This window comes from Folsomia candida, unplaced genomic scaffold, assembly GCF_002217175.1.
Source record: "Folsomia candida strain VU population unplaced genomic scaffold, ASM221717v1 Fcan01_Sc013, whole genome shotgun sequence".
NCBI lineage: Eukaryota > Metazoa > Arthropoda > Collembola > Entomobryomorpha > Isotomidae > Folsomia > Folsomia candida.
Genome location: NW_019091205.1, coordinates 866786 through 878713, shown reverse-complemented (window position 1 = coordinate 878713; position 11928 = coordinate 866786). Strand labels below are relative to the sequence as shown.

At 38.3% G+C, this 11928-nt stretch overlaps 2 protein-coding genes across 5 annotated transcripts; one reads left to right on the top strand and one right to left on the bottom strand.

The window, feature by feature from the left end:
* Positions 1 to 777: 777 nt before the first annotated feature.
* On the bottom strand, positions 778 to 3218 carry LOC110855790 (nephrocystin-3). The gene is made up of 3 exons (XM_022104180.1): positions 3196 to 3218; positions 1266 to 2782; positions 778 to 881 (listed from the first exon to the last, which is right to left on the bottom strand). Exons 1-3 carry the CDS (start codon positions 3216 to 3218, stop codon positions 778 to 780), a joined length of 1644 nt encoding a protein of 547 aa, XP_021959872.1.
* Positions 3219 to 5308: 2090 nt separating this feature from the next.
* LOC118437413 (zinc finger protein 91-like) lies at positions 5309 to 10181 on the top strand. 4 transcript variants are annotated; one of them, XM_035856397.1, is made up of 7 exons: positions 5315 to 6120; positions 6211 to 6321; positions 6401 to 6489; positions 6562 to 7015; positions 7082 to 7410; positions 7541 to 7647; positions 7709 to 10181. In XM_035856397.1, exons 4-7 carry the CDS (start codon positions 6955 to 6957, stop codon positions 8601 to 8603), a joined length of 1392 nt encoding a protein of 463 aa, XP_035712290.1. In that variant the 5' UTR covers positions 5315 to 6120; positions 6211 to 6321; positions 6401 to 6489; positions 6562 to 6954; the 3' UTR covers positions 8604 to 10181. The 4 variants fall into 4 exon arrangements, with proteins under 4 accessions (XP_035712291.1, XP_035712290.1, XP_035712289.1 ...); XM_035856396.1 differs by having other exon boundaries at positions 5315 to 6114; positions 6562 to 7410; XM_035856395.1 differs by having other exon boundaries at positions 6562 to 7410.
* The last annotated feature ends 1747 nt before the right edge of the window (positions 10182 to 11928 follow it).

Sequence of the window (11928 nt, the reverse complement as noted above, 5' to 3'; positions counted from 1 at the left end):
ACCCCCATCCTTCCTATCCCTAATTGGAAGTATACATTTGTAGCTCATTTCTTTACATGCGTAGGCTCTCGTCCCTGTCTTTTCATCCTTCGGGTAGGGCAACTTTGATGAAGGGTTCGTTGCCCTGATAGATTTTGAATAAATAGTTTGCTGGTCATTCACCCGAGGGCTGGGATAGAAATAGATCGATGAAAGCACAAATCTTAGAGGAAACATCGACTGCAGGTAATTAGGCACTGGCATTAATTAGTACTTGACAAGCTAAATATATAACCGTATTGCTAGAGATGATAAGTAAATATATTTCAATGCACAGCATGAAGCATGGATTATTCGGATGTAGATACAAGGTTTACAAGGGAACTGGTCGAATACCAAATTTAGGACGATTTGTACCACCGTGATATTCGTACATGTATGATCAAAATTCAATTCAAATTAGTGTGAATGTCGAAATCGAATAAATACTAAGGTTTTGTTAACCAACAAAAAAATAAGACGAAAAAGAGCTTTTATTAGGCATAAAATAAATATTTATGTATGCATATTCTTGTTGGACAGCGGTGAAAGATTGATAGCTGAGTGATTTTTTTAAATTGTATTCCCGCTATTTATTTCATCTTTTTAAATTTAATCGAATATCATTAAGATTTGGTGGTGACTTCAAACGCTTTTTTAATATTTTTTTCTAGACTTTCGTCCTTCTTAACGGTTCCCTTGTTTAGGGAAAGTCTACTGGTGAAACGTGTCCACTGGATTTTGAAAATTTCACATATTTTACTTCTGTCGTCCAAATATTCCATTGAAAAGTTTGGACACAGTGTTACGCCAGCTTCCAGAATTCGAGACTGGTCCCGTCGACCATAGCAGATGTCCAGGTACTATGTAGAAATTAAGATAATATAAATACATATATTAAGTGCTTTGATATTAATTCTCCCACTAGCGACATTCACTCCTATTTGGCATCTCAAAATCATAATTGTAAGCCTTTTGCTTCAACAAGTACTAGTGTTGTACGTACAAGTTCTCAAACAAAATATTTTATTGCCAATTTTTTTGCGAACTTTTGATTTTTGACAAACTACGAGTTAATATTCCCTCAATTTGCTTTACCCACATTTTCCTCTTTTTTTAATAAAACAAGTAAAAAAAAAATAAAAAAAATCAAGAAAACCTCACATCCGCTTCTTGCAAATATTTAAAGAGGATCAAGTTCTTCACAAATAGAGAAATTATTAATCAACAGGACCGCCGTTGATTACCTGAATCCCTGCTTTCCAAGACCAGCGGCCTCCTCGCTACGTCAACTTTCTCCCCACCTTCCGCCAATCGGGCCACAACGATCGCCAAACTTTCCCTCGACACCACCGTATCCGCATGGTCTGCACCTAAATACTGTTCCCGCAGATCTCCGGCTTTTCTATACGTTACTTCCGCCTTCTCCAACTCCCCCATCATGCACCTCATACCCGCCAAATTATCCAAATTCGTCGCAAGGAAGGGCTGGAATGGCCCACCCCTTGTTTCCATCACCAATACAACCTCCTCATACATCCTCGCGGCCTCCTCATACTTGCCCATGTCCCCCAATACCGTCGCCAAGTTACTCTTCGTGCTCAGCGTTGTCACATGGGCCTCACCATTCCGGTTTTTATCAAATTTTAACATTTTCCTCAACATGGCCTCCTCCTCCTTGAATCTTCCCAGCTTATGTAGCGTAGCACGAACGCCGTGTTTAGTCTTCCATGCTAAGTCATGCCCTGGCCCGAGATCTTTCTCATACCGTTTCACCAATCCCTCCTGTAGAGCCAGGACATCCTCATGCTTGCCCAAGAAGGACAAAACATTCACCAAATTCCCCACCGTTTCCAACATGACTGGATGATACGGCCCGAGCAAAGTGTTTAATTCGACGACACTTTCCCTCAACAAGGGCAACGCTTCGTCCCTCTTACCCAATCTGGTAAGAACGAGGGCGAGTTTATTCTTCGTTGTGACACATGATTGATCCCTGACCCCGTAACATTCCACATCTCCCAGTAATAATTTCCTATAGTAGGGTTCCGCCTCCTCGTTACGGTCGAGATCCACCAGTAATCCGGCAACTTCACGAATCGAATTAAGCAACATTGGATGGGAGGCCGGATATAGTTTCTCTCGTTCTTGGAGGACCTTCCTATTAATTGTTAAGGCTTCTTCATGCTTCCCTAAAGTGGACAGGACTCCGCCAAGGTTATGTTTCGTCTGCAGAGTTTCGACGTTTCCCGCCCCAAGGGAGGTTTCTTGTTGGGTTAGAATTTCTCGGAAAATTATTTCAGCCTGGGCACCCCTCCCTTGCGCCAGGAACACCGTTGCGAGTGATTCTTTCGCCTTGAGCGTGTCAGAATGCGTGTCACCGTACAATTCTTGGCTCACTGTGACGATCTCTTGGCAGATTTGTTCAGCCTCGTCGAACTTGGCGAGGGGTGTGGTTACCAAAAAATTAGCTAAGGTCCGTTTAGCCCGGACAGTATTGGTGTGACGGGGTCCAAAGTGTTTTTCCATGACAACCGCAACCTCGCGGTGGAGGGGTTCTGCCTCGACAAAATTGTGAGATGAGGTAAGAACTGCGGCTAAACTGTGTTTCGATTGGATCGTGTTGAGGTGATGGGGGCCAAAGAGGGTGGTACATTTTGCTACTTGATTTTTAAAGAGGGTGACTGCTTTGTTGGCTTGTAGAAGGAGGTTGGGTTCGGTTTCTGGGTCAATTTCTCGGCTTTGGCCATCGACAAGTTCAATGCTGTAAGAGGAAAGTAGGGAAAGTTATGAATACAAGGTTCTTTTTTATCCGATTTTTAGAAGCAGATGGAGAAAATGTATAATAATGGGACGAGTTCACAAGAGTGTTTTTTGACTTGTTTTTTTGTGTATGTATTTTTTGTGTTTAACGTGTTTTTTGTGTTTAATGTGTTTCTTATGTTTAATGTGTTTTATTATTTAATGTGGTTTTGTGTTAATGTGTTTTTCGTGTTTTTGTGTTTAATGTGTTTCTTGTACAGTATCACGTATTGCCTGGTACATAGCGTTTAAAAAATACATAAAAAAATTAAACATATCACACTGTGTTATATTTACAAACGCAAAAAAACTGTGTTTTACAAACCCTGGAATTAATTAACTAATTTTTAGCCAATTCGGGTATAACATACTTACTTGAGCGTATTAATACTTGACATCTTGCCTCCTCCCTTTGGACAGTAGAGAGTAAATTATCCGGGTCTAGGGTATAAGATAGACAATGGGATGGTGGACACGGCTTAAACGTGGACAGACAAAATATAGACATGAAAAACATGGACAGACAAAATATAGACATGAAAAACATGGACAGACTTTACATGGATAGCATAAAATGTAGATTAGGCGATAACATGGACATTATGTAGACAAAGTAGACGAATTCATATTTTGTCTTTCCATAATCTCTCCGACTCTCGTTCAGTCAGTCAAAATTGCATTACTATTCACTCACAGTTAGTACAAAAAATCAATCTCAGTGAAACTCAAAAACAAGAAGAAAGTTGGAATAATTGCTTCAACAGCTTTTGTGACGATGCACATTTGCCAATTTATCAACTTATAGCATTATTACAGAAGGAGCAGAATAAAACCTTAACCTTGTATAATCTATGAACGGCTGGGTTGTAGATTAGTACCGAAGCGAAAAAATAAGTATGTATCTCTCGACGATCGTTTAAAAAACTTAGGAAATATTCAGAGCTTGAATTTATGGATTATATTAGTGGGGTTGCCCACAATGTTTCACTAGGGAAAAATAATCGTCAAGTAAATTGTATCAATCCGATCATCAATCTGGATGAGGATTTGCTAGATACCCAGCCGGTATCTCAAAACACAAATTTTAATGCACAAATGTCAACAGCTTCAATTCGAGGAAATAAACGTAAAGCTGAAAGGGTAGACATATCAAGCCCTAGAAAAAAGTACCTCGAATGTGAAAAATATAATTTTTGCATAATAATCTATAAAAAAGAATTTGTTCATAAATTAAATAATGGCAATAAATGTCGATTTTGTGCCCTTGTATACGTTTCAGCCTGTCCATGTTTTCGTTGTCCATGTTATATCTGTCCATATTTACGTATGTCTCCGTATTTGCATGTCCATGTTGTCATTGTCCATCTTACACCCGGCCCCCAAATTATCCTCTGGGAAAATTTCCCACTTTCTCCGCACTTTGTAGACCAACAAATACGTGAGGTGAATCGGTGGCGTACTAATACTGACGAGAAAGACAGAATTTACTTGTTCAGTCAGAGAAATCTATCCATACTTTTCCCAAAATCAAGGATGCCGTGACGTAGAAAGTGTAGTGTAAACACTTTATATTACAAGACCATTATCTCACATTTGGCAAGAGAAATCAAGGCTTATAGCTCTTAACACAGATTGAGATCACGTCCGTAAAAGTGAATACGTGATCTGGATCAGTGTCGTTTTTTGCGATAGATTTTCTCCTCTTGGGGTGATGTTTGCTTGTATCAACTCACAGAAAAATGAACATTACACCGTGGGCGTATTGCTTATCGAACAGTATCCATATCTATCTATGCTATCGATTCTATGCCAAACTTTCTCTCCCCTTTGATACTCCACTTTTCCAAATTAACGTCATGTTATTGATGCTCTCAAAAAAATCCGGATTAATGGATGTGGCACCATAAACCCTTGGCAAATAAATAGATAGGCTCATCTACATTTATTGCTTTTAGGACAACAAAACCTACGAGATAGCGATAAATACTATCTACATATGGTCGGTGTATTATGTATAAAGAGATCTAATTTCGCTCCAATTTCTCCTACAGGTTAAAAACTTGCCGTAGTGTTATTCAGGTATGTCCACTACAAAACCTTGTGCCAAGAATTTGCCCCGGTTAAAATAAAAAAAGCATAAGTGTGTTACATATTTATGTATACAGTTATATATTGATGGCCATCCATCACATTCTCTTCACTACTCAAATTTATAAACTTATCGATTGAAGTTGTCAAAATGATAATTTTAAAATAAAATCAACTTGAGTAGTTTAAAGCATGAGAGGCATCATTGATTTTTGAAATGCATGTAATTTTCATATATGGCTGCAAACAAAGCTTAATTTAATTTACTTTTTTTAAATGTAACTCATAAATTTGATTGTTAAAATACCCATGTTTTTTTTAATTTATGAATTAAATTGTCATAAATCGAAATTTAATTACAGTTTTGTACTTTTTTATCTAATTTTCTTGTTTCAAGTTAACGCATAAAAGTTAATTGATATATTAATAATTTATTGGCTGCATCCACACACACATACTTATGCATAACTATGTATGCATGTAGCTTTCCTGCACTATGATATTTAACAAAGGCAAACCTAAAAACTTTCACCAACCACGCTGCACCACATTAAAATGAATATTTACATTTCCATGACTTTCAGACTCAACAGAGACAAAGCACGGTGCTGGTAAGAGTCGACAAATCCACCATTGAATACAAGAACTCAAGCGGAGAAACACGAAGTCTGCAGCTGGTTTCTGCTCAATTTCAACTCAATGTTTAAAAATTAATTTACATCAACTAAATTAATTCGATCTGACTTAATTTAAATTTTTTAATTGTCTAAACTAATCAAAGTACAGATTCAGCTTCACACAATAATTATGGAGGAGGCAATTTCAAATAGTTTGCGAAAAGAGGTGTCCATAAAATTAACTAAATCTCCACAAATTGAGGAGAAAGTGCTAAATTATTTGTCAAAGTTGGGAAAATGTTGGTCTTGTTTGGGTGTTAATGACAACATCACTGGCACCAGCAGTGTGAATGATAGCGATAAAATAGTACAAATTTTGAAGAATTCCACCATTCCTCAGTTGCAAATTAATCCAGATTCAGTCGATTTTTGCAAGAATTGTTGTTCCGAGTGTGTCAAGATCTTAAACATCTTACTCGATTTGGAGACTGAATTGGATAATATTAAGGCGCAAATTGATAAGAATTTAATCTTGTTGAGTGACAGAAGGAAAATTCGGATTCAACCAAACTCCTCCAATTTAGAAAATGTACAAGTTCGTAAAAACTTCATGTTCTATCCACATTTATTTTAATAATTCTGATATGAAATGATTTTTTAATTGTTTTAAAATGTCCCACAAAAGAGCGACACCAAGGATTTTCGGGCTATATCATCAACCCGTGATGTCTCCATGGAAACCATGGACCAGAAAGATATTCAGGATAGCATGTCAATGGATTTTTTGGAAACTGAGGTATAAAACTAAATCAAATTACGATTATTTTAAATAATTAAAATAGTTAACCTGTCCCCTTATCAATTTTTCCTTTAAGATTTACACCAACATCATAAAAACTGAGCCAGAATCAGATCACGATGACGGATTCGGACCAGAAATTCAACCCGAAGTCGGATATAGCCCGTTAGTGAATAAAAATAACTAATTAGAAACCATCCAACCAAATTAAACTTTATTCTGTATTATTACTTTCAGAGAAACAAACCAAGACGACGACAATAAATCCGACGTATCTTTCCAACCCCGTTCCGTTCGCAGGAAAAGAACCACACCCACCTCCACCACTAGAAAATCTGGACGGAAAAGGTACCGGAGAAAAAACTCGTCTTCCCCAAAGAAGAAATTGACATTCCCCGAAATCCCCGACCTCAACAACATCATATGCCCTGCCTGCCCTGCCCCCTCCATAAAATACGCCCGCATCGACTACTGGCGCTCCCATTATGAGAGACATCACCTCGGCCTCGCAAAATCCTTCAAGTGTACCCACTGCCCAAAATCCTTCTCCACTGGGCACATCCTCCGCACCCATACAGCTTCCAAACACCCCTCAAGCGACCCCTCACTCCCATCCAGAAAAACGTATCCATGTCCCAAATGCGGGAAACGGCTCGGGTCAAAGTTCGCTTGGGCGGGACATCAATTAACTGTATGCAACATACCCTTAGACTTATCTTATTATTCAAAATAACCATCACCCAATGTCCCGTTGAAGGCTGCGGGGCCAAGTTTTATGGAGCTAAGACCTTAAAAAACCATGCACTCACACACACTGGGGATAAACCGTATGAGTGTGACCTGTGTGGGGATCGATTTACGAGGATTGATTCTCTTAGAATTCATCAGGATCATGCCTGCCTGGCTGGGAAACGGTTGGAGAGAGTTAAAAAGAACAAAAAACCCACAGTAGATGAACAAATCGCCCTCCACCCGTGCAAACATTGTGACCGGAAGTTCAGGACGGAACTTGCATTATCTAAGCATGTAAAGATTTGCAGGAATGCGATAAATAAGAAGCACATCAAAGCTAGGCCAGTAATAAAGGTGGGTATAAATTAATCCTTATTATGTGAAATTATTCTTTGTTTTGCTTTTCTTTAGTGTTTTTGGTACAATTACAGTTTAATTAAAATTATTTGGTATAATAAAATTTGCCTTTCACCATTTTTTCCAGACGAGAGAAAACGTTAAAAGTGAGCCACCGTTCGACCAGGGGGATGCGGAAGTTGCAGTTGACGAATTAAACGGAATGACTTCCGATAACGATGACCATGATGTCAAGTAAATTAAAAATGTGGCAAATTTAATCTTGTTACTAAATAATCCTTGCTTTATTTTTTAGAGATAATAACAACAAAAACGATGATGATTGGTTACCCACCTCCCCCACAGCTGCATCAAATGGAGAGGATTCCGATGCCGAAACCGATCCGGAGTTCACACCAGAGAAACGCACAAAAATTAGGAAACGTTGCACAGAAATTCAGAGGAGAAACCAGAGGAAGCGAAAAGTTTTAGCCACGTCTAGAAAATATAGAAAGGACACAACAATCTACCCAAGTGTCGACCCCACCAACCTCAAATGCACCTTGTGCCCCACCCCCATCCCTTTCACGCGCCTCGACAGCTGGAAAGCTCACTATAAGGTGCGTCACCTTAACATAAAATCCCACATATGCCCCCACTGCCCAAAATCTTTCTCCTCCGCGCACACCCTGCGGAATCATGTGTCTGCCAAACACCGCACCGGGGACCCATCTCTACCCCCCAGGAAAACGTATGCATGCCTCAAATGTGGGAAACTGCTTGCTTCCAAGATAGCCTGGGTTGGACATCAAATAACAATTTGCGACGTACCCTTCGACCTCAGTACCCTCCCGTTTAAGGTCAATATCGTCTCCTGTCCGATTGAAGGGTGCCCCGCAACTTTCTACACAAAACCGAGCTTATCAAAACACATTTTTGCACACACTGGAGAAAAGCCGTACTCTTGTGAAAAATGTGGGACAAAGTTTACCCGACTCGAATCTCTAAAGGTGCATCAAGACCATGTGTGCAAAATGGGAAAGAATTTGAATTCAGGGAGGGTCCCGCGCAGGAAAAAACTTCGCAAAGATAATCCAGACGAAAATCCTCCCTGTGCTGAATTTCCGTGCCCAAATTGTCCCCGAATATTCGCAATGAAACATGCCCTACGCAAACATATAGAAAAATATTGCACTAGTTCAAAATCCTAAGCAAACTCTGCGCCAAAACCGAAAGGGATGTGCGACATTTGCGGAAAATCTATGCTCCTCGTGGAGCTGAAAATTCACAAGAAGCGCGTTCACGAGGGTGAGAAGCGGTACGAGTGTAAACATTGTGGGAAGAAGTTCTTCACTTCGCACGGTTTGAAGTTGCACACCGTGGGGGTACATGAGATGGCGGGAGTTCCAAAAGAGAAAACACATTTGTGTCACTTGTGCGGGAAAAGTTTCGCGCAAAGCGGGAATTTGTGGGAGCACAAGAACAGGGTGCATCTTAAAGTGGTGCGGTACACGTGCCATTTCTGCGGGATGAACTTTTTCCATAGGAACGATGTCCGAAAGCATTTTAGGAGCCATGTGAACAAAAATGAAGTTGAAGGGATGGAATGTGACGAATTTTTGAAAATTTCAAAGCTTCCTGAAAACGTTGGGGGTGATGATAATGATGATAATAAGGAGTAGTTGTAATTTTTAATTTGGAATTACATTTATTTATTTCAATATTGTTAGAGATAAAGACTTATTTACTAGTTTACAAATTTCCCGCACGAATTTTTAATTTGTTCTGAAGCAATTTACTCAAAATCTATCCTCCTACCTCGTTAATGATAAATGTGTCTAATTAATGTACATTTTAGTATTTTGAATTATTGCAACCCTCTTCCCAATTTATATTACTGATTAGCATGACGATTGATAGGTTGATAAATAAATCTAAAATAAATAATAATTTGGTCATCATTTTAATTAATTTAGCAGTAAAAATCGTATAAAAGGTTATGCATCTTTTGTACTGAAAACTCTATTCAATCACAGATTCTGACATTTATATGTACAATTATAACGAATCATTCTCAATTTACAGTTAAGTTTGGGACGGCAGAAATAATTATAAATTTCGACAATCATACATATAATAACGGAAGCTTAAGTAAATACGAGACAAAATAAATTATTTTGCTTGGTATTATATAATCCTTATACCTGAAGGTATACATAATCAAATTTGAAAAGGACTATAGACCACGGATGATTTTTGTTAAAGAAAAATAACTATTAACACGAACTATCTATAGTTTTATGCAATTACATAAACTCATTTGTGGAACATTCATAATATGAATATGGAGCTTTGTTTCGTGTAACCATATGCATAACTCTAACTCATAATTCAAGAATTACTGCTTCAAATATCTAGAAGCAGTGTATAACAATTTATGTATTGTACAGATAAGACCTTAATTCGTTACATCAAGGAAACAATTTTTACTCTATGTTTCAGTAAATCGTCATTATTAACATACTTATTTATTTAAAAGTATCGCCACAATTTCACAAATAAATTAGATAATTTCATCCACTCAACCAAATGAAAGAACAATCTTCACGACGAACTTTTGACAATTTATGGATTCGTACAAGAAAATTGTTCATGCTCTGTAACAACTTAATATCTTTGTTATTGCTCTAATTCCTTAATGGATAACCATATCGTGTCAATACTCCAAACATGTACATAATTCCAATTTATCACCTACGCAAAAATATGTGAGTAAAAATGATTGGTTTGTTTGTGTAATTTAATTTTTTAAATTCTTTCCATCTTATGAATACTTAAATAACAATAAAAGTTTCTAGTTCGTCGCCTTAATTTATGTCTTTATCTTTACACGCGTATCCTCTTCAAATTAAATTTATCTGTTCCACTTTAGCCTAACCATTATTAAAGTGAGTTTCATTATGTATCATTTGGTTGGCATCAATTTTAACCGAACAGTCAACTTAAAACTTAGACTCAAAGTGTCGAATCAATACCATGCGGAGGCAAGATGATGCTCTTTAGCATCACGAATATTTCTTAACATTCTAACACACAATACATATAAATACATAGATCAGCACTACCATTAATTTTCTAATCAGAAAGTAATCAATCTAAATTTCTTAGAATTTATTGCCACTCTAGTTCGGCAAGGTGTTGGTAACGCAAATCTTTTAATAAATAAATAAATTAAGAAAGATTCGTTACCACAACTTCATTTTGAGTAATAAATCGAACCGTTTGACATAATTCTTGCCACGTTTATCAAGATGGCGGAGCTTACCGCTTTACTATTCGAAATTGGTACCCTACCACCTGGCAGTCACCTTCACGTCGTGACCGACAAGCACAATCTAGAAACAAACTTTCCCCCCGATTTTGAAGTCCAAACACCAAACACCTTCTACAAAATAACGAACCTGAACAATGAACATGCCAAACAAATGTACAATGTCCTACCGACAATTTCACCTCACACTATAAAACCATCCGCCATTACGCACATGATAATTTTATTAGTTCTCTCCACCACACCAGACATCTTAAACCAATCGTTAGATCATCTGCCACATTATGAATCACAAAAACTTCTCCATGGCGTTAATTCAGGACGAAACCTGATCGAATATCCTCGTGAAAATTTTGTCTATGCCGTTAAAGTTAACGCACTGACATACTTCAAAGGCCCCTCGGCCATATTTTGGTTAACCAAATGGATTCCACGATCATCAAAAGAATTTCCGAGCCATAGCTTCTTCACGAGGCAGCTTGACATGTTAGAGAATCCGGCCGTATTCGCGACCGTATTTATGGTCCAGGTTTCTGGGGAGGGTTCAGATTCTGAGGTTACATTGATTTGTTCGCACTGTTCTTTGTACGATGGTCCTACATTTATTAGGATAGGATATATTACTAATCGCGCCAAAGGTATTTCGTGGACGTTTGGCGGGGGAAAAGATACGAGGGGCATGTTGAGACGTTCAGATCGGTTGGTGGAAATGGTTGAGATCTTGGCCCCGGTTAAAACCATAATAACAAAGCATTCCTACCAATTTGATCAATATGTTTCGAATGGGTGTCAAACTCAGCAGAAAATTATACATCCCAACAGCAGAGGTATAAGCCAGGCGGGGTTCTTCTGCGGGTTCAACCTGACTATAGTTCACTCCCCCTTTTTCGAGAGGCATTTATGGACATCACTTCCTCTCGTGTTTGATGAGACTTACGGTGGGGGAAGGTATGTAAAAATATAGTTTTAAAAGCAATATTGAATATATAAGCATAGATCGGGTCCCTCCGCAAAACCTATTGCCATCCGCAGTCCATCAAAATTCGTGCCCTCTACAATTCGTGGGCACCAATACACTCCGGCGCTGGAGGGATCCATTCTATTTATGTAGCTAAGTATGACATGTAGAAGTCGGTAATTAGTCTTGAATGTGCTACTGATGCTGGTTTGGGCTATCTCTAAATATGAGTAGTCCAGTAACCCCA

Bases quoted from the DNA above. Each gene is read 5' to 3' on its own strand.
- LOC110855790 (XM_022104180.1), bottom strand. From the start codon at position 3,218: ATGTCAAGTATTAATACGCTCAA. The intron at 2,783-3,195 runs GTAAGTATGTTA...TTCCTCTTACAG, and splicing joins TCAAGTATTAATACGCTCAA to CATTGAACTTGTCGATGGCC. The intron at 882-1,265 runs GTAATCAACGGC...ATTTCTACATAG, and splicing joins CTTGGAAAGCAGGGATTCAG to TACCTGGACATCTGCTATGG.
- LOC118437413 (XM_035856396.1), top strand. From the start codon at position 6,955: ATGTCCCAAATGCGGGAAACGGCTCGGGTCAAAGTTCGCTTGGGCGGG. The intron at 7,411-7,540 runs GTGGGTATAAAT...CATTTTTTCCAG, and splicing joins AAGCTAGGCCAGTAATAAAG to ACGAGAGAAAACGTTAAAAG. The intron at 7,648-7,708 runs GTAAATTAAAAA...TTTATTTTTTAG, and splicing joins AACGATGACCATGATGTCAA to AGATAATAACAACAAAAACG.